The sequence below is a fragment of the Trichomonas vaginalis genome, chromosome V (genome assembly GCF_026262505.1).
Source record: "Trichomonas vaginalis G3 chromosome V, whole genome shotgun sequence".
Classification (NCBI taxonomy): Eukaryota; Parabasalia; order Trichomonadida; family Trichomonadidae; genus Trichomonas; species Trichomonas vaginalis.
The window spans coordinates 8,565,170-8,586,597 of record NC_067207.1 but is presented as its reverse complement, the minus strand read 5'-3'; the positions used below and the strand labels follow the sequence as shown (position 1 = coordinate 8,586,597).

At 32.7% G+C, this 21,428-nt stretch overlaps 12 protein-coding genes and 1 pseudogene across 13 annotated transcripts, besides 3 other annotated features; 7 read left to right on the top strand and 6 right to left on the bottom strand.

Annotated features, from left to right (window-relative positions):
* Window positions 1-7,801: part of a mobile genetic element that runs on past the window's edge.
* TVAGG3_0301120 (uncharacterized protein) lies at window positions 1,412-1,843 on the bottom strand (the record flags this gene model as incomplete). The annotated part of the gene is made up of 1 exon (XM_051229524.1): window positions 1,412-1,843. One exon carries the CDS (start codon window positions 1,841-1,843, stop codon window positions 1,412-1,414), a length of 432 nt encoding a protein of 143 aa, XP_051099254.1.
* On the bottom strand, window positions 3,044-3,616 carry TVAGG3_0301110 (uncharacterized protein; the record flags this gene model as incomplete). The annotated part of the gene is made up of 1 exon (XM_051229523.1): window positions 3,044-3,616. One exon carries the CDS (start codon window positions 3,614-3,616, stop codon window positions 3,044-3,046), a length of 573 nt encoding a protein of 190 aa, XP_051099253.1.
* On the bottom strand, window positions 7,387-7,527 carry TVAGG3_0301100 (uncharacterized protein; the record flags this gene model as incomplete). The annotated part of the gene is made up of 1 exon (XM_051229522.1): window positions 7,387-7,527. One exon carries the CDS (start codon window positions 7,525-7,527, stop codon window positions 7,387-7,389), a length of 141 nt encoding a protein of 46 aa, XP_051099252.1.
* Window positions 7,802-7,915: 114 nt separating the features above from the next.
* Window positions 7,916-7,999: a terminal%2Cinverted (terminal inverted repeat of Maverick-3 transposon ID:TVAGG3_0300990).
* Window positions 7,916-21,428: part of a mobile genetic element that runs on past the window's edge.
* On the top strand, window positions 9,029-9,693 carry TVAGG3_0301080 (protein of unknown function, DUF4106 family; the record flags this gene model as incomplete). Its single annotated transcript, XM_051229521.1, has 1 exon — window positions 9,029-9,693. A coding segment is annotated over one exon (665 nt), but the record flags the coding sequence as incomplete, so codon positions are not given.
* TVAGG3_0301070 (protein of unknown function, DUF4106 family) lies at window positions 11,404-12,225 on the top strand (the record flags this gene model as incomplete). Its single annotated transcript, XM_051229520.1, has 1 exon — window positions 11,404-12,225. The coding sequence occupies one exon, from the start codon at window positions 11,404-11,406 to the stop codon at window positions 12,223-12,225; it is 822 nt and encodes a 273-aa protein (XP_051099250.1).
* Window positions 12,258-12,992, top strand: TVAGG3_0301060 (annotated as a pseudogene). Its single transcript has one exon. A coding segment is annotated over exon 1 (735 nt).
* TVAGG3_0301050 (protein of unknown function, DUF4106 family) lies at window positions 14,241-14,777 on the top strand (the record flags this gene model as incomplete). The annotated part of the gene is made up of 1 exon (XM_051229519.1): window positions 14,241-14,777. One exon carries the CDS (start codon window positions 14,241-14,243, stop codon window positions 14,775-14,777), a length of 537 nt encoding a protein of 178 aa, XP_051099249.1.
* TVAGG3_0301040 (uncharacterized protein) lies at window positions 15,109-15,570 on the top strand (the record flags this gene model as incomplete). The annotated part of the gene is made up of 1 exon (XM_051229518.1): window positions 15,109-15,570. The coding sequence occupies one exon, from the start codon at window positions 15,109-15,111 to the stop codon at window positions 15,568-15,570; it is 462 nt and encodes a 153-aa protein (XP_051099248.1).
* TVAGG3_0301030 (uncharacterized protein) lies at window positions 15,599-16,223 on the top strand (the record flags this gene model as incomplete). The annotated part of the gene is made up of 1 exon (XM_051229517.1): window positions 15,599-16,223. A coding segment is annotated over one exon (625 nt), but the record flags the coding sequence as incomplete, so codon positions are not given.
* On the top strand, window positions 16,870-17,289 carry TVAGG3_0301020 (protein of unknown function, DUF4108 family; the record flags this gene model as incomplete). The annotated part of the gene is made up of 1 exon (XM_051229516.1): window positions 16,870-17,289. The coding sequence occupies one exon, from the start codon at window positions 16,870-16,872 to the stop codon at window positions 17,287-17,289; it is 420 nt and encodes a 139-aa protein (XP_051099246.1).
* TVAGG3_0301010 (uncharacterized protein) lies at window positions 17,307-17,762 on the bottom strand (the record flags this gene model as incomplete). The annotated part of the gene is made up of 1 exon (XM_051229515.1): window positions 17,307-17,762. The coding sequence occupies one exon, from the start codon at window positions 17,760-17,762 to the stop codon at window positions 17,307-17,309; it is 456 nt and encodes a 151-aa protein (XP_051099245.1).
* On the bottom strand, window positions 19,480-20,255 carry TVAGG3_0301000 (KilA, N-terminal/APSES-type HTH, DNA-binding family; the record flags this gene model as incomplete). Its single annotated transcript, XM_001278982.1, has 1 exon — window positions 19,480-20,255. A coding segment is annotated over one exon (776 nt), but the record flags the coding sequence as incomplete, so codon positions are not given.
* On the bottom strand, window positions 20,681-21,295 carry TVAGG3_0300980 (organellar and viral DNA polymerase type B; the record flags this gene model as incomplete). Its single annotated transcript, XM_001314649.1, has 1 exon — window positions 20,681-21,295. One exon carries the CDS (start codon window positions 21,293-21,295, stop codon window positions 20,681-20,683), a length of 615 nt encoding a protein of 204 aa, XP_001314682.1.

Below are 21,428 nucleotides of genomic sequence, written 5' to 3'. Positions count from 1 at the left end.
ATTATGATGAATTATGTGCAGGTATGACGTGTAAAAATGCTCTATTCTGCAAACCATCAGACATGAAAGACAAAAACTTTCAAATGAGCATTAAGGATAAATGTGAAAGGAAACAAAGAAAAATAGATGGTAAACAAACATGGTATTATGTTTTGAAAGAAGAAATGAAAGGATTATATAAACAAATTGAACCAAACGATAATGAGGAATCATTTACTGACGATGAAATACCTGTGAATGAAGCTTTATAAAGTATGATTTGAATTTATTTTTGCATTAATCCTGTGATGTTGTCAAAATGTCATGTTGTCTCATTTTTTCAGAGAAGTAAATGACCTGGTGACCTGGTGACCTGGTGACCCCTTCAGTTCTTCAAAAATAATTAATTATTGAATAACCCATGATGTTGTCAAAATGTCATGTTGTCATTTTTTCAGAGAAGTTGAAATGACCTGGTGACCTGGTGACCTGGTGACCCCTTCAGTTCTTCAAAAATAATTAATTATTGAATAACCCATGATGTTGTCAAAATGTCATGTTGTCTCATTTTTTCAGAGAAGTAAATGACCTGGTGACCTGGTGACCTGGTGACCCCTTCAGTTCTTCAAAAATAATTAATTATTGAATAACCCATGATGTTGTCAAAATGTCATGTTGTCTCATTTTTTCAGAGAAGTGAAATGACCTGGTGACCTGGTGACCTGGTGACCCCTTCAGTTCTTCAAAAATAATTAATTATTGAATAACCCATGATGTTGTCAAAATGTCATGTTGTCTCATTTTTTCAGAGAAGAAATGACCTGGTGACCTGGTGACCTGGTGACCCCTTCAGTTCTTCAAAAATAATTAATTATTGAATAACCCATGATGTTGTCAAAATGTCATGTTGTCACAAACTTTAGAACGGCATAATTTAAATTTTTATTTTTATCATAAATGAATACCCCACAAGCTCAAAATTTACCACGAATCATAACAAGGGAGGAAATGATAAAAATGATGCAAGAACATGTTAAAAATAACAAACCACTAAAATTGAGAAAATGTGGTTATGCAGTAATGATGGAAAGAGAGATGTTGTCGAAGAGGAATAAAAATTAAATTTGGATAGAGTTTAAAAATTCATCTTATTAAATTCATCTCTTCCAACCAATTTATTTATTCTATTAAATTCTTTTATTTTTGCTTCACTCAGTTTAATGATTGAACGGTAAGTTTCTAATTTTTCGATTATTTCTTTCCTCTCTTTATCGTTTTCAGTTCCATTAGTTTTATTGTTTTCAACCCCACCGCATTGCGACTTCTTTTTGTAATAGCATATTTTGATTTAATTCTGTTTAGTTTCTTTTTATATTCATTGTCTGGACTCTTGACTGCTTTGTTGTCACTCATTTCTTACGAAATAAAAAAATTAAATATTATTTAAATATAATGGAGTAATAAAATAAATCGGAATTTCTATTAATTTCTTGTCAACTTCAACTAATGCATTGCCGTTAATATATCTAACAAATTCAGCTATTGTGTCAAATCTTCGTCTTCTTTTTGTCATTGATTTATCAGTTTTTCCATAATCGAGATGAATTAAAACTTTATTTCCTTGTTTAAAATTCATGAGCCCCGAATTAATTTGTTCACGTTTAACATCATTTAACTTTTCCATTTGCTTTCTAATATATTCCCATTCTTTTGAAATATCATTTTTCATTTCCACCGGTTTCATGTTTATAGTTCTATGCCATGTATTATTGTAATAATATACTAACTGCTGTATGATGGAGTCATGATTTCCATCCCAGTATATCTGACCGTTAACCCCTAACGCATCTCTAAGAGTTCTCATTACCGCATCAACTATTTTATTATGAAACGTATATGGAGAGGATGAAAAGTAAAAATTAATTTGTGGGAAATAATGAGCCATAGCTGCCTGAAATCCTTTATCACCATCACCCCTGATATTATCTACTCTTTCATGATCTAGTAAGTATTGAATAGCTCTTCTTGTTTCCTGTTCTGTTTTCCCTTTCACCGGAATGCAATATAAATATCTAGTGTTAATGTTAATGGCAAATAAATAAGTAACGTTTCCTTTTGAATATTCCAGATGATCGATTTCGTATGAATATGGATATGGAGCAAATGAAGGTCGACTAAATTTTTCCTTTAATGGTTGAATTTTCGGGTCAATTGGTTTATTTAATATCTTGAAATCCTTTTTAAAATCTTTTTGCTTCTTAAATGTTTGAAATGGATATAATAAAGTGAATGATGAAGGATTAACTGAAGGAGGAGGAGGTACTACTGTTGGAGGTTTTGGTGTTGTAAGTGGTTTAATTTTATCTGCTTTGATTTTGGAATTCAATCCTCCCTTCATTAATTCTGGATGTATTTTATTCATTTGTTTTAAATATGCTGTATATAAAGGTTTGATATACTTTCCCGCTTCGAGTTTATGTTGAAGGATGAATTCCAAAAGTTGATCTTCATTTAAAAGTCGGGCTGAATATGGTTTAACTAATGAATCATAAATTAAAGCTTGTGCATCATTTATGGTCTGAAGGACCTTTTTGTTCCTTTTTTTTTGTTCCTTTTGTTTTTGTTCCTTTGGCTTTTGCGGCTCGGGATTATATAATTTATATAATTCATCAATATCTTCTTCTGTTAATACTTTATTTTTGAAATCTTTCAACTGTTTAAGCTGTGATTTAGTTTTTCCCTTTATATATTCATTATTTTTAATTTTGTCTTTAATTTCAGAAATTATTTTATTATGATATTTCAAAATTTCATTTTTATAATATGGATAATAATATTCCATATCATCACCCGTTATATTATTATTATATTTTTGGAGATATGCTTTTAAATCATAATAATTAAGAAAATTTTGATTAAATACTAAATCATCAATTAAAATTTTTAAATCTGTGTTATTCATTTATATAAAAATAAAATCAATGTTTTAAGGGTGCCCACCTCTTTGAATCATAGTATCAAAACCATCATTAACGGTTCCTTTTGTCTCTTCTGTGGTATTTTATTAAATAAATGGCATACAACATCCATTTTCACAACATACAGCCTTAGTGTGTGCTCCTGTTAATGCAGTCTTACCAATTGTTAAGCGAGTCATTGACCCATTTTTAAGTTGTAAATTAATATTCTGACCATCAAATATCAATTTATCATTTATTATATCCAAATAATTTTTAGGTGTTAATTGTTTATTTTGTCGTAAACTAACACCTTTCATTTTTTGTGCAATCTTTTTAAAATCACTTCCATCAATTGAACCATTGAATGATGTATAACACTTAGGACATAAAGCAACCATGTTATCACCTTGTTTCTCAATTGCTAAACCCAATAACTTCTTCTCATGTGCTTTTTCTTCAGCTTTATTCTTTAATTTAGGTTTAAATTTCTCATCAAAACAGAAGAAATCAAAAGGTGCGAATTTGAAAATGTTTTTATCATAAAATTGTTTATCGGTAACAATTGCTTGAAATGCTTGAGTGTTAGGAAGATTTGGGTCGCCAGCGATTGCCCAATAAGATGAATCAGTATCACCTTCAATGAAATGAAAACGATTAACATCCATGCATTTATACATAAAATCATAAATGAAAACCAAATACCAGTATTTAGCATTATCTAAAGTGAAGAATGCCTCTTGTAAACATGTATCACATCTATAAAATCTATCTTTAAGCATCACTTGATATGTATCTTCACCTATTTCTCTTATGTTTTTAAACTTATTTGACATACATGCAACGCGTGACTTCTGTGCATTCATTATTTTAGTCTTTGCGTAATTTTGTGTATTCATTGCATCGTAACCATATGATCCATTAAGTGAAATCTTGCAAAATAAACTTTTTCCTTTATTTCCTTCTAATTCAGCCTTTTGTCTTTCGTTCATAAATTTGTTCGCAAATTCATTAAAACAAGTGTTTTTCGTAAATGTTAAAATTGATTGAATATCATCGATGATAAAATGAAATCTGTCTATTAGATACCAAAGATAATAAGAAGAAAATGGTTGATATTGGTTGTGTGTTGATGCTAACTGAGTTAATTTCCTCTGTTTCTGGTCAACTGGTAGATTGTTTGATTTCATGTAATTATACATAAAACTGCCAATTGTTTTTTCATCTGTGATAATATCTAAGTTTCTTATTATCGGTAAAAAGTTTATGTAATCATTAATGTATTTTTCATCAATGTGACCCTTTACTTCAGCCACGAATAAAGTATTTTTCTTCTTAATTATTCCCAGTGCTTTTGCTTTCTTTGTTGCTGTATCACAAATGATAACACCATTCAATCTTCCCGGCATATACATTTTATGGTCAGTATATTGAATGAAATCATGAGGATTAGATGAAAATGATGAAGGATATAATGAATTAAAGTCAACTCCAACGAAATGAGTCATAATGTTGGTGGTGTCCTCATTTGATACAGTTTTAGTTTCTGGATTATATGAAAGTTTATTAATGTGCGTGATTCCTTTAAGATTAACACGATGTTGAACATTTGATAGACCACCAGTAATTCCATTACGGAGAATGTGATAAGCTTCAACTGAATCTAAAGTCATTGGTAAATTATTTTTTAATGCATAATTTCTTAAATTGATTCTTAAACGTTGAACATCTTCATCTTTATTTGATTTTACGACATTGCAATAACAACACATTAACTGACAATTTTCTTTGGTATGTGGTTTTTCATTATCGATTCTATCCAATGTTGGTTTATTTGCATATGTAAACGCTTTACCACACATTCTGCATTTAGATGAAAGGATTAAATCGTGATAGTATTGATAGTCATCCATTGAAACATTGTTTTTAGTATCCCTTTCTGCTTTTTCATCTTGTTTCTTATATGATTCAATTTTATATTTCCAATACTTTTTTGTTAATTCAAAACTTGATTCCACATTTTCTTCTTCTGGATATGTTTCGTTAGGATTGAAGTTCTTATATGCTAAAGCGTAACGAATCATTGATGCATTCGATGATAAAGAAAGATTATGAAGCATGTCAATTTTATAAACAAATGTTTCTTCGATAATTTTATCAATTGGGTCAATCATAATTTCAACGTCTTTATTGCAATAATGAATAAAATATTCTAATCTATTCTTAAAATTTTTAGCATCATTGAGATATATTTGATAATCTGAATCGGATATTGTTTCTTGAGTTAATGCTGAATAAAATGAATCTTTCGTGAATGGTTCCTCTTTATATAATTCTTCTTCGTAATTCTCCCACGTGATGAATTGATAAGGGAAAAAGGATTTAACACGTGATTTATTGTTTCCGAAATCTTGAGTGAATTGGTCTAATGTTCCACCCGCTATATAATTTCTGATGTCAATAAATCTTAATTCATATGGACAGTTTGTTTTCTTTACTATGACTTGCTTAAATTGAGAAGAAGAACCCAGCATTGATTTTATCTTCCATTTTGCAGTATTTAAATCACGAAGAATTAAATTTAAATCAAACTTTCCTGAATTAAAACCAATGATATTCACTTTATTAAATTCTTCATCTAAAAGCTCTTTCATTGCTTCCTTTTGTTTCTCATTTAATGTATTCATTAATTCTTCATATTGTTCAATATTTGATTTAGCAACTAATGAACAGGTTGAAAATAAAAATTCAATCCAATCAGAGATGAACGAATCACTTGATGTTAAGCAAAAATTCCTCGTAAATGTTTTATCACGGTCTACGTCCTCGCCGCTTTGCGGCTTTATTTTGACAGTTGATGATACCATAAATGGTTTTAAGTAAGCGTTCAAAGTTGCACATTCAGAAAGTTGAAGTTCTTCTTTAGTCTCTAATGTTTCGAAGTCAAAAGTAATATAATATCTTGTTGGTTTATAATATTCCTGCAAATTATGTGCTAATAGCCATTGATATATCTTCTGTTTCGTGATATGTGGTGCATATGGTTGTTGTGTGTTTTGCAATTGAACGTCTTGAATTAATCTTCCATTATTTTCTTTACATTTCTCACAATGTTTTAAAAATCTTCTTTGGTTTTTCCTTTCTGGATCATCACGGATAGAATATACTTCTTCTTTGCAAAAGGGGCAAACTTTATATCCTGTGAGTGCTTCAACGTCTGTTATTCTGTCAGCGTGAAGTTTTCCACATGGACTCTGTGTTAATAAAATATTTACTGTTTCAAATTCTGGATCTATCATTATTGATTCCACTAATGGAAAGTCTACCTTGTTAATGTCTACGTCTTCTGGTTGAGGTCACAATAATAAAATCAATATTAACGTTTAACATTCTTGCTAACCTCTCACTTTCTGATGAAATGTCAAATCCTTCATATGCATCTATGGCTTCATTTAAATAACTTCTACGAGTTTTAGGATTAACACCATCAGGAATGTTATAGAAGCGTTTAAATAACCTTCTACCTTCGGCTCTTATTTGATTATCATTCATTTTAGCTGTTCCATTTTTGTTCATTTATGTAAGAATAAAAATTAAAAAATAAATAAAAATAAAGTTTATTTTTTTAAAGTCCGAGACTCAGAGAGTCCAGGGCTAAAGTCCATAAAATGAATTAAGAACACATAAATTTTTATCATCTGCGACGTGACGAATACATTTTAATTTACTCAAGAATGCGTACCCTGATACATTAAATCTAATTCCTGTCTTATTTAATTTCACAACTTTGAAAAGGAATGTATGAATAGCTATAAAATGATGAGAAGATGTTTTATGGGTTGCTTCCATTTTTTCTGAAATAAATGAATAAATATAATGTTTATAAGTTTTCATATCTTTTATATTCTTAATAACGAATGGTATAGACCTTTCAACTTCGTCTTCCTTCGGTGCTGTTCTTTCATATGAAACATTATTGGTATCTTCAATAATGAAACCACAATCACATAAAATTTTATATTACCAATTGTTTCTTTTGATATTTTATCTAACAAATCAAAAACTTTATCAACACCTGTACATTTATTTAAATAATAATTTGTGTAAATATCATGGTCTTCTTTCTTAATCGTATTTGTTGCATATGTTACATTTTTCAGTGCTTTTTTGAATTTTTCAGAATCAAGAGGAGGTGAAAGTAATATACATGGATAATATCCATCGTCAATAAATTGTAACTTATGTTTATGAATAAATTTTGTGCCTTCTTCTGAAAGTGTTTCGTCAATATCACCATCTAATAAATTTTTAGTAGATTCCAAAAAGTAATTTTTATATCTTTCCTCATGTGATTTTTGAACTTCTGATTCTGAAGCTGGGATATTCATTAAACCCTCTACTTCATTCTCAGCATTTCTCAATTCCTTAATTTTTTCATCTATTTCATTTCTTAATTGTTCCAATTTCTCAATCTCATCGTTATAATATTCATCTTGTTTAATTTTTTCTTCAAAATATTCAGGAGGTGTTTCAAGGCTCTCTGAGCCCAGGTCCTCTGGACCATAAAGAGGAATATTCTCCTGTTTTTCAACTTTTTTGGGATATAAATATCTCATTATAGCCTTTTTAGTAATTAGTCCGTTATATTTAAATTCATTCAACAATCTGGAAAACTCTTTCACATTCTGCATATATGTTGGATAAGAACCGTCTCCAAAATTTTCTAAAATATTTTCTAATTCTGAATTAGTGAACTTTAAAGATTTCAATGAATTAGTTGTTATACTCATTTATTATAAAATAAAAAATAAAAAAAATAAATTTAACTTAGTTTTAATTTTACGTAAGAAGTCAATTTTTTAAATCTTGATTTATTCAAAAACGTAAGAATAAAAACCGTAAGAATCATACATTTTTTACTTCATATGTTAAAAAAATGATACAAAATCGTTCAATATTGTATGAATTCTTACGTTTACAAAAAAAAAAAAAAAAAAGGTAGTGGGGCTTCCAGGCACTTCGTGCCTTCTAGCCCTGAAGATGTTTAGTATAAATGAAGTCTTAGAGGACAAACATGACTATGAGTTTTGATATGACAAGATAGAATATGAGAGAGGTCCTATAAACCGGAGAAAGTGTTATATAAACATCTGTCATATTACTCAGAATATTATACAGAATTCAATAAAAATATATTTTAGGTGAAGAGGTGAGATTTCACCTGTTTTTTCACCTCATTTTTCACCTCTTGAATTTTCATGAATTTCATCGTAAAGACTTTGTCAAGATTTCATCGTAAAGACTTTGTCAAGATTTCATCGTAAAGACTTTGTCAAGATTTCATCGTAAAGACTTTGTCAAAACTTCATCGTAAAGACTTTGTCAAGATTTCATCGTAAAGACTTTGTCAAAACTTCATCGTAAAGACTTTGTCAAAACTTCATCGTAAAGACTTTGTCAAGATTTCTTCGTAATGAGCGTAAATCAGACAAAAATATATTTTAGGGTAGAAGGGTATATCTACCCCGTTTTCTACCCTCTTTTCTACCCCATATGTACTTACTGAAAAAGTATGTGTTCCATCTGTCATTTTACTCAGAATTTTACACCAAAAATAATGTTTAGGTGAAGAGGTGAGATTTCACCTGTTTTTTCACCTAATTTTTCACCCTCTTGAATTTTCATGAAATTTACACCAAAAATATATTTTAGGGTAGAAGGGTATATCTACCCCGTTTTCTACCCTCTTTTCTACCCTCTTGAATTTTCATGAAATTTACACCAAAAATATACTACTAGGGTCATTTACGAAGAAATCTCAACAAAATATTTACGAAGAAGTCTTAACAAAGTCTTTACGAAGAAGTCTTAACAAAGTCTTTACGAAGAAATTCATGAAAATTCAAGAGGGTAGAAAAGAGGGTAGAAAACGGGGTAGATATACCCTTCTACCCTAAAATATATTTTTGGGTCATTTACACTCATTTACGAAGAAATCTCAACAAAGTCTTTACGAAGAAATCTCAACAAAGTCTTTACGAAGAAGTCACAATAAAACGTCTGTCAAAAACCGCTTTTTAACTTCACTTAAAATGCCACGTAAGCTACGTAAGAATATACGTAAGAGGAAGAGAGCATTGAAACATCCAATAGTAAAACTAACACCACAACAACAGTTGCAACAACAAATGCTGAATGACCCCACTATGTTGCAACAAATGTCAAGCAACCCTATGCTTTTAAACCGAGTTATTGGTGCACAGAGTGGAGGTTTAAGAGCGGCACTTTTAGCGAAAATGGCAGGCTATGGTGGAGCTGCAGACGGAACAGCCTATAACCCTCAAAGTCAAATGAATTTGAGTTCACTCAAAAATCAAATAACAGATGTCAAAAAGTCAAACATAGACATACAGAAGCAAATAAGTGAAAACGAAAAGAAACTAGAATATGACAGACACACAAAGAAACTAAATGAGTTAAACGTAGAGAAAAAGAAGAAAGAAGAACAACTGAAAGAACTAAGTACAGAGGAATATGCAAAAAAAGTGTCAGAAAAAGCAGCAGAAGTAGCAAAAATGGAACAAGATGTCATAAATTTGAAAAACCATACTACTCAATATAAAGTACTGAAAGATGAAGAGATAAAACAAAAAGCCCTGAAGACATATATGGATAGCGATGAGTATAAAAAAGAAGTTGAAGCAAATGTAAAGGCAGAAAAACTTTTACAGTTGCAAAACCAAACCGTACAGTATGAAAACTTAGCACAAGAAAGTAAAAATAACGACGCGGCTATGCAAAAGGCAATGAAAAGCGCAGAATATATAAAAGCTAACAATGACTGGTTAGATGCCCAAGCCAACGCCAAAGCAGCCCAGCTTATAGGGTCAATAAGGACAAAAATACAAGCGGATGAAGACAGTTCAAATGAAGCTTTAACAAATGCTGACTTTAAGAACGCCTTCGAAGCTCTTCATAGTAAGGTGAAACAAGTGAACGATTTCTCATCTGGAAAGAAACTGAAGTCTGAAGGTTTCGACAAAGAGTTAAAGGAAGTAGCACAAAATATGACGAAAATAACAGATGCAGCAACGAGACAAGCAGTTCAAAGTGCCTATGACGCCGTTAGAGCAACTGTTGTGGAAAGTCAAGAAAAAGAGTTACAACAGACCAAAACAGACCTAGTAAATGCTTTCTTAAAAACGAAAAGTCAGGTAGGACATTATGCTGCAGATGGAACATATGTGCCAGCTGGTGGAACTTATATACCACCAAACCCTCCAAGAGAAGCACCTGCACCAGGACTACCTAGAACATTTACATCGTCACATGGACACAGACACAGGCATGCACAACAACCAGCACAACAACCACCTCCACAACCAGCACAACAACCAACACAACAACCAACACAACAACCACCTCCACAACCAGCACAGCAACAACCACAAACAGAGCAAGGACATAAAAGAAGTAGAGAACAAGGAAACCAAGAATTCTTAAAAATGCTTAAAGAAGAGTGTGGTTTCCCAGATACTATTGACTTTAGTGACAGATATAAAGAAGCTATTGGAAAGTTCAAGGAAGGAAATACTGACCCGAACCTATTTAGCTTTATGGCTCAGCACCAAAACGGATATAATCTCAAACCTGGAAAATACAAGCTCGCTAAGGGATATGATTTAATAGCATATCATCCAAATGACATGAACGAATTTACTCCGAGATATTTGATGTCAGAGCTAAATGACAATTCAACTTTCGTCATGAAACGCGTAAAAAATAGAGACGGAACGAAAGAAGAAAGGCTTATGAATGCGGATGACGTAGATAGGGAAATTGTTGAAAACGGTCTCGGAATATATGAAATGCCAGCAGATGAGGTACAAGAAACTCCACAGGAAGAAGTTCAGATACAACCAGACATGGAAGAAATAGTTCAGCAACAACAGCTAGAAGAGCCTGAAGGAAACGAACAAGTCACTCCTTTGGAAACTAACTTCACAGAACTAGATGAAGATTTGGAACAGCCGAAAAATCTTGACCCTCAACAAGAGCATGAGGTGAATATGGAATCTTTCCAAGAGTCTAAGAAAGATTCGGCTGACATAGTAGAAGAATATCGAAAAATGTTTGCCGACATACAAAAGACTCCAACACCAGATGAAAATATTCAGCATAGAATGGAAGAACTGAAAAAAAATGTACACAAATACAACAACCCTTTTTACTTACGAGCATTTAACGTTCAATCTTCGGATGAACTCGGTGAAGATAAAAGGTTAAATTTCAAGAAAACATATAGAAATGAAACATTGTTTAAAGTTCATTCAGAACCTAACCAAGATGGAAACAAACCTACTTTTGTTTCTGCAGACGATGGAACTACAATGAGATGGGTCATAAAGCTAATCCAGATAGGTGGTTCATAAACTTACAACCTCAATTCCAAGAAGTTGTAGACGCAATGGAAGTCAATGGTGAACCAGATATAGCTGGTATTTTAAGCGCGGCTTTAATGCCATTGAAAGATATGAAACATGCAGATATTTTGGACCAGTATGAAATGAACATGGCTGATGGAAATATAACACCTGACGTTCTAGAACATTTATCTCAAAGAACTACACAGAACCATAGAGATGGTATATTTGGTGAAGAGTTTAGAAAGAAAGTTAGGGAGAGAGAAGGAAGAGAACCTATTGTACATGACCTTGCAAACGAAAGTTTACAAAATGTCATAAAAACTTACTTTGCAGACAATGAACCGAGAAGGGATGAATATTTAAGAAAACTCAAATGGACAGTACCAAATGAAATGTTAGTATTGAAAAACATGTTCCTTGACAAAATAAAACCAACTACAGAAATAAACGACGCAAGACTGAAAGATTGGGTAAAAGCTTTCCCATTCACAAAAGATATAGTTGGTAACATGGAAAGAAAACCAGAATGGCTACAAAAACATATATTTGGAAACGAGCTTATTCCATATGGACAAGCTCTGTTTGAAGAGCTTGAACCAGAAACTCAGGAAAGAGTCATGCAAACAATACGCAAAGACTCAAATACAGACTATGACAAACTCTTTCTAGGATATAGGTTACCTGAGATGGGCGACCAGAGCCAAAAGGCAAAAAGGACATGGGAAATTTGCAACATACTAGATGAACATAATGCAAAGATGCAACAACTTCAAGCAGAGGGCAATGAAGGAAAAAGAAGAGTTAAAAACTCAGTCAGGAAGAAAGTAAAGCTTGGTCCACGTGGGTTCTATTATGACATATAAATCCAACTATTCTATATTTTTACTCATATGAAATGTACGCCGCTCAGAATATAACGCCAACAGTTTTGGATGCCATGAATGGAAATGTTTCCGAATGGTATAACGAATGCGACAATGCCATTAGAAGGTCAGAAATAGTTCCTGGAACTTACGAATATACAACTGCTGTTTCTTATGGAAAACGTAGGTGAGTTTGGAGAAGGTTCTTCAACAACAGTAGATATTGCTTGCGACAGGTTTCATATAATTTCTATTGACAACTCTTTCTTATACGTGGAACAAGACATTGAAATAAAACCTTCTGCCAAGTTGTCTGACAAGAAAGGTTGCAATGGAATTTTCTATGTCGGATACCAATATGCTCCAGAAGTTTTCATGGGATATAAGATATATTTCTAACTCTGACTTAGTTCAAACAGTAACATGGGCAAACTATGAATGGTTCGCTTTGAGAAACTCAGTACAACCACAAGCTAGAGAACAAACAGACCAGTATGCAACTATTGAGAAAATAAGAAGACTTGACCCTAACGTTCCAGGAGTTTATGTTAACCTTTCTGGTTCAGATGGAACTGCTGCCACTAAAGTAAAACTGAAACTTAGAGTTCCTTTGTCATCTTTCCTCATCTTCAGGTTTTTAAGATACTTGCCAAACTGGGCAGGAAAAATTTCTATCGAACTTACTCCAAGCAAAAATAACTTAGTCATTGCACCAACACAAGACCCATTCAGCATTGCTGTAGCTGGAACTGGTGGAGCCAAGTTCTGTGACTTTTGCAAAGACAAAGTTGACTTAGACTTTGGTTTCTCAAACCTCAACACTGAAGTAAACTACTACTTCAATGCTGCTGGAACTGCTTGGGACCCAGTTAAGTTCACATGCGAAAAATTTGAATGCAAGAGAATAGAAAGCAGACTTGCAGTCTATATGTTGGACCCAGATATTTCAAATGCTTTAGCTGCCAAATATATTGCAGTTCCACTTATGTTCCCTATACACCAAATATCTGTCAAAGACTTTGCAGGTGAAGTTGGAAACCAAAGTGCTGACCCAGGTGCAAGAACAGATATTGCCTTAACAACTGCAATGAAACATGCAGATACTATGTTTGTACTGTTCAGACGAACTATAAATGACTATTCTTGCTTCTACAACCCTGGTATTAAATACCATATAAACATAGATGGCAAATATTATCCAAGAGAAGAATATTCTACAGTTGAGGATTGAGGTCATACAACTTGACATTAGATGCTATGAACTTTAACAACAACTTCACAACAACCATTAACCCTGAAATGCAAAGTTCTCTATTATGCCATATGTGAAAGTATGGACTCATACAGGAGGTCAAAAAACTCAATATACAAATGGAGACCGTTCAAACTTTTGGCTTGGCATTCCATTTGCTGACTCAGAAGACTTTATGGGTGGTATTTCAACTGTTGGTACTGTTCAAATACAATATACTGGTGACAGAGACGGTCCAGATGAATTGAGAGCAAAGAAGTTTACAAAACCAATAGCACTTTTCACGGAAGATGCTCTTTTGAAGATTCGTTCGATGAAACCTGCTGGGCTCCTCAGATTGGCATAACGACAGCTTCCATCGAGCAGATTTTGGCAGCAGGTCAGTAAGTTGTTCTTGAACTGACTTCTCTCCGTCAAATATTGACAGTACGCCAGTTTTGACATAAAATTGTAAGATAAACTTACCTTTAGAAATATCGGTCAGTTTTGTTGTTATATTTTTGTCTGCTTCAAGAACTTTCACCATCTCGGTTATACCAACTTTCTTTGCTTTATGAAAATATTTTGGTTCAGCAAAGACTGCTATTCTATAACATTTTCCATTGTTTGTGTAAAGAACTATTCTGTCAATGTATTTGTATTGTTTGTGTGTGTAAACTTTGTTCTGCTTCAATTCGAAGAGATACTCAAATACGTCCATCTTTTTATTCTAAGTAAAATGTCATTTCCGAAAAATAGAAGCGTGAGTGTTTCAAAAGGTTTAATGGCGGTGGCAGATGTGAAGTTAAATTCACCAACTCAAACAAACAGTCAAAGTGTTGTTGTCAATGTCAAAGAAAGAGATGTTGAAGTGGGGAAACCATACGAAGACGAAGATGGTATAACAATAGTTCCTGTAAAAGAACAACCAACATATCCTGAAGTTAGCAGAGACTTAAGTTCTGTTGCAGATATTCGAAATGACTACCAACAACTTAAAGACAAACTTAAAACTCAGGAGAAGATTTGTCAAGCTTTGGGTATAATGTTAAACTTGGTCGAACACAACCCTGTAAAAGTGAACTCATATGTCATCGCACCTCGTGAAGTTTTGAAAGAACTATTGAAACTTTTGACAGAGGCAGACGATATAAACATCAAAGAAATAGAACCCGACATTGCTTGCTGTGGTGTTTCATATAATGTCATTGACAAGATATACGTTATGAAAGGAGGTGAAACGTTGAACTTAAAATATAGTTTCCCAGACGTCATAAAAATATTTGACGACCACAACATTTCATTAAAATTTAGTTGCTAAGTAAATGGCAGAAGACACAATGGTTTATACTATTACGACTAAAAACCCTGAGTCATATAATTCTATAACAACAAACTTACAAAGTCCTCAAGGACGATATTGTAAACTAACTTTAAACACAATGACGACTCAAGCCTGTTTTGCTCTTTTGACACCAGAAGACTTTGTTGTTGTGAATGGTAAAAAATACTTCTTTGAAGATACTTACTCAGATATACCACCAACAGGTTTTGTTGACTTATTTAATACTTTAAGGACGGATGTAACATGTGCTGCAACTAGAGCAGGTTTCATTATGTTTGGATGTCCGACTGAGTTTAGTATAAACGATATGAGCTATAATACAAAACTTATATCTGGTTTTTACTACCAACAGTTTCCTATAACAGGAAAAGGTGTCATACAAGGTTTGTCTGTTCCATTGACTTTAAGTACACCTATTTTATATATTGTTTCAAACTTAGGTTCAAAGTGCTATTCGAATGTCGACAGAAACTACTATGACCAAAAGATACTCATGCGTATAAACAACACTTTCTCTGCTGGTTTGCCTATTGTTCATTCGAATGCAGAGTTTTCAGCTTTAGTGAACTCAAACACTTTAGCAAACATAAACTTAACCTTAGTTGACGCAAACTTTGTTCCTGTAAAACTTTTATGTCCTATGTATTTGTCAATGACGGCAGAAAGTTTCGAATTGGAAGATGCAACTGGTGAAAGTATTGTATTACAAGAACAACTTCAACAACAAATAGCTCAAGAACAACAAATGCAACAAATAGCTCAAGAATAAAAAAAATATTTTTTTTATTTTTATAAAAATGTACAGAATAGATGTTTCAGATTTTTATGACTTCCAAGCGTTCAGAAATATGTGTCCATTTCGAGACTATAACAAAGCAGTCGAGAATTTGAAACGTTTAGTCATTTATGTCGACTCTGCCCCAGAATGTTATGTCATGAAAGAATGGGATGTTGTCTTTAACAAACCAAGAGCGACAATAGTTTCAGAACAAGAATGTAGACAGAAACTTAAGAAAATAAAAGTCGTACAAGTTGGCATGAAGATGTTAGATGCTTGGGATATCTTATTGTCAAAACTTGAAGATTTTTCAGTTCGTGGTATAAAGTTTTATACACCTTCTCCAAACTTCTATTCTATCTTCACTGGATATAAATACGAACAAGTAGAATTGAAAGAAAATGTTATAGAAGCTTGGTTAGACCATGTCAAAGAAATTATATGCAATGGAAACGAAAAGGTTTATGAGTATATCTTATGTTGGTTTGCAAACATCTTACAACATCCAAGTGCTAAAAATGAAACTGCTCTCATTATAATTGGAAAACAAGGAACTGGTAAGAACACATTCTTTACAGATATTTTGTGCAAACTATTAGAAGGTTATTCGAATCCGAATATGACAAACTTAGAAAACATCTGCGGTAAATTTAACTCTTCAATAGAGAATATGAAACTTATAGTATGTAACGAACTTCAAAGTATAGATACAACAAAAGTTTTGAACTCAGATGCTTTGAAGAGTCTTATAACAGACAAAGTTGGAGTTGTTGAAAGAAAATATAAAGACCAAAGAGTTTGTGAAAATGTTGCAAATTTCATCATGGTTTCAAACAACGCCGTTCCGATGAAGTTAGAAAGTTCTGACAGAAGATATGTAGTTGTCAGAACGTCAGAAGCTCATATGCAAGATACAGAATATTTTGACGCTTTGTCAGAAACTTTGACACCTAACTTTTACAACCACTTGTTCTCATATTTTATGACATTAGATATTTCTAAGTTCAATCCAAGACAAATTCCATATACCGAAGAGAGACAAACATTGTTAGAAGCAAACAAGAGTGTATATGAACTGTTTATAGATGAGACTAACTTTGAGTGTTTAGATGAAAGGTCGTTGTACGATGAATATAAACAATATTGTCAAGAATATGGTTATATGACAGCGTCTAAACGAACATTCTTGGCAAATGTCAAAAATCTTTTAGATGTTCAGAATGGTGTATATACAAAGAAAAATTTTTCTGAGTAAATTTTAAAAAAATATTTTTTTATCCGATAGAAAAGATGACGAAATATATTTCAGTAAATAAGTACATGACAGAAGTCAAAGAAGAACTAGACCCATTCGCTTATTTGAATGTTTACTTCTACCATTTTGAAAAGTCTACATTTGACAAAGTTTGGAACATCGAACCAGTTAAGTTTGCTATTGTGACTAAAAATGGTGCGAAATTTGAAGACTTAGACATAGAAGGTTTGTTAGCAGTCAAAGAAAATTTTGACAGAAGGTTCTCAAACCTTAAAGAAGGCAAAGCATACAAACTTGTTATACCTTATGAACCAAAGAAAGCAGACGACTATGAATATTATGAGTCTAAGATAGTTGAAGTTCAAGGTAAATTGGGTAAAAAGATTTTAGAGTCTAAGCCAGTGTTTGCTCCTAAAGAGGAAGAGAACATTGACATTGACCCAGAAATGTTCTAAAAATAAAAAGTTTATTTTTACATGTCATATCTCACCTTCTCTGGAACTGGTTCAGGTTCTTTCTTCTCTTCTTCTACTTTCTTTTCTTTCTTTTCTCTCTTCTTCTTCTTCTCTGGTGGAGTTATGTCAAACTTCTCAGAACCATATTTATGTAAAAGTTCTTTGTCCTTTAATAGCTCTTCTATTCTGTTTTCTATTTCATCTTCAAGAACAGCGCATGTGTCTTCTTTGCATTCTAAGAACTTTTGTTGGACTTCATCTTTCCAATCGGTGTCATCTCTGTCAACAAGTCTGTCATTGACAAACTTAAAGACTTCTCTGCCTAATGTTTTATGGTTCTTGTCATATTCCCAGAAACAGAACTTTAGAACAAATTCACCTTTCTTGTTTACACTATGTAAGATTTTATGGTCGACAGATGTTTTGCTGTCAAAAAGTTTGTCTCGAATATAGATAGCGAAATCACTAGACATTTTCTAAAAGATAAAATTTTTAATTTTTCTAAAAATATGTTAGAAAAAAAGTTTGCTGACATTGACAAGAAATTTGAGAATGTTTTAAACAAGAACAAGAGGAAGTTAGAAAATGCTCAGATAAAGCCTATACATGACAAGTTCTTATTTGCTCAGAATGGTATAACAGGTCTAATCGCACCACCTGGGTCGGGTAAGACTTTCACTTATCTTAAAATGGCTGCACAACAACAAGAACTAGATGAGAAGAACCCATTCTATGAGTTAGTTGTTATTTGTAGTACTTCTGGTCAATTTGACCAAACCGTAAATTCGTTCAAAGATATTATAAAGAAGTCTAAGTTAGTATGTATAAAAGACTCTGAGTTGTTAGATTGGATAAAGAAGTACCAAAGAAGAGTTTTGAAGTACAATGCTATAAATGAGTATGTCAATTCGAAGTTTAAAGACCCAAATGAGGAAATGCAGAGAATATTAGAGAAGAAACACTTCAGAAACAAACAGAAAGAGATAGAATACATTTCGAAGAAATTGCAATCTTACGATTGGAAGACTTACCCTCACAGATGTCTTCTTATCTTAGATGATTTCGCCTCTCATCCTTTGTTAAAGAACAGAGAACAAGATATGTGTCGAATTCTTAAGAAGCTCAGACACTTCAACATCTCTGTTGTCATTTGTGTACAGACAGCAAAGAGTTTAAGTAAGGATGTTAAAAGAATACTTACTGATATCATACTTTTCCCTGGATTGTCCGAAGACGATTTCATGGAACTTATGAAAGAGTCCATGGCAGGTAAGTTTGACAGACATGAACTCTGGGAGAAGTACAAAGTCATACAAGACCCTCATACTTCTTTCAGAATTCACATCTACGCAAACAAAGTTCAAATTGTAAAAAGTCAAGCTTGAAAAATGTAAGTGTTTGAGTCTTAGTCTGTTGTGGTGCTGGGGCTGTCGGTTCTTCTGGCTTTGGAATGGACTCGGTTGGTGGTACGTCGGACATTGTCTTGAAACAATAAAAGACTTGTCTTGAAAAAGTAAAAGACTTGTCTTGAAACAATAAAAGACTTGTCTTGAAAAAGTAAAAGACTTGTCTTGAAAAAGTAAAAGACTTGTCTTGAAAAAGTAAAAGACTTGTCTTGAAAAAGTAAAAGACTTGTCTTGAAAAAGTAAAAGACTTGTCTTGAAAAAGTAAAAGACTTGTCTTGAAAAAGTAAAAGACTTGTCTTGAAAAAGTAAAAGACTTGTCTTGAAAAAGTAAAGACTTGTCTTGAAAAAGTACGGGTATCGTCTTCAAGCAAGACCACTGTTCTCAAATTTGAGAACTTTACACCAAAAATTTCTTGAAAAATAACGGGTCTTGTCTTGAAAAAGTAAAAGACTTGTCTTGAAAAAGTAAAAGACTTGTCTTGAAAAAGTAAAAGACTTGTCTTGAAAAAGTAAAAGACTTGTCTTGAAAAAGTAAAAGACTTGTCTTGAAAAAGTAAAAGACTTGTCTTGAAACAATGACCGACATAGACCCAGCAGATGAGGCAATTTACCTAATTTGAGCTACCTGAGCCATCTGAAGTCAAGCGTAAAAATAAAGAGTGCAATTTACTCTACTTGTTTGAAGTTGTCAAAATACTCTGTTATTTTTTCTTTCAGTAGCGGTAAATCTTCTTTGAATGTAAGAATTGTACAACCTTTAATATCATAGTGTGTTTGAGGTAACGTATCTTGAACTATTTGTTTCACATCTTCATTTGGGGTCATTGAAATCGGTAAGTTTTCGCGATAGAACCAATTTCTGTCAGATTTGTAAATCTTAGCAAGGTCGTAAAAGCTTTTGTTGTTTCTTCTGACTAAATGCAACATAACCATATCTCTGTCTTCTTCATTTTCCATCTCTTCAGTATAAATCATATACTTATAGTTCTTTTCCTTTCCTTTTGGTACCGAACGTGGTATTCTTTTCTGTATGTTTTTGTCTTTTGCTTCAAGCTTGTTCTCTAGCTCTTCACGTTCTTGTCTGTGAATTTCGTCAAGAAGTTTACAAACATACCATGAATAGCGAGCTGAAGCCCATTGTGCCACATTATTTACAAGAAGTCTATGTACATAATATCCTCTCAAACCGTTTGGCAATTTTTCACGATTTTCATAGAGTTTTGGCGACTGGGGTTTTTCTCGTAGTCGCTGTTCTTCACTGTTTTCATAGAGTTTTGGCGACTGGGGTTTTTCTCCCACTCGAGTTTTTGCGACTACGGGATTTCTCGTAGTCGAATTTTCAGCTTCATTTAATAGTTCAATAGTGCTTTGGTTCCTAAACCAGTCTTGTGGTTTCTTAGTATCTGGAGCAAAACATGCTGTCAAAATACTTTTCATTTGGTACATATCGTCTTTGACTGAACGAATGAGACGGAGTTGTTTGTTAAACTGTATGTACTCATATTCTTCATTTATAGCTTCATGGACTATAACTGTTGTTGTGTTCTCTGTTGTTGACATATCTGTCTTTACATACAAAATAAAAAAATAAAAAAAAAATAAAATTAGCGTTATTTTTTCTATCTTAAGGAAATTCATGATTTTCATAGAGTTTTGGCGACTGGGGTTTCTTACCTACTCGCTGTTCTTCATTGTTTTCATAGAGTTTTGGCGACCCAGATAAAAGTCTGGGTCGCAATTTTTCACGATTTTCATGAGTTTTATGCAAGACCGAAGGAAGTCGGTCTAGAGAAATTTCACTGTTTTCGTACGGAATCTCTTCTCTCGGTTTTTCCGAGGAAAGCAATCTTATGCCATTTTACTCAGATTTTTGTGCTGAATTCAATAAAAATATATTTTAGGGTAGAAGGGTATATCTAACCTGTTTTCTACCCTCTTTTCTACCCCAGTTATTTTATAAGCGTTTTACATGGTAAACGTTATTTTTACATGTATTTTTCAGCAACTTCGTCAAATACTTTTATAGCTTTATCTATCTCATCTACTTCAAACGTTTCTTTACCTCTCGTGGGAGCACCATACATTTTCTCAAACTTTTCAAGTAGTTCTGTTTCAGCAGCTCTCATATCGTTAACGAACACAACCTTAACTCTATTGACTATACTGTCATATCTTTGAGTTATATTATATGTTCTTCCTATCTTATATCTCTTTGTATTGAAGTCCTTCGGTTTCTGAACGATATAAAGTAAGCCTTCACTGCAACGTTCAGTATCGAATGAACCATATGTTATGAAATTATATCCAACAACTGGGTCAATCCAGAACAAAACTAGTGGTATAAGACTTTTGTCTATAAGATATGTTCTTGTTCCATAGAATCTTACCGATATCATAAGCTCAGGATTTTTTGTCAAAATTTTCTGAGTAGAAGCATTTTTAACCCAGTCGTGGGATGTTTTCTTTTCAGATAGTGTTAAAATGTCTGACAAAGAATATTTCTTGTATTTCTTTGAGTATCTTACGTTTAAATCACCTATTCTAACCACTTTGGTCTCATTGTCTATCTTTTTAACTGTTTCAAACTCAGTGTTTGTCATTTCCTGTTCTTACATACAAAATAAAAAAAAATATTTTAAAAAAACTAGCGTTATTTTTATTTTGTATAAAAGATACAGTTATATCATGAAATTTGGTCATTTTTTCACGATTTTCGAATGGAATCTCGTTCCT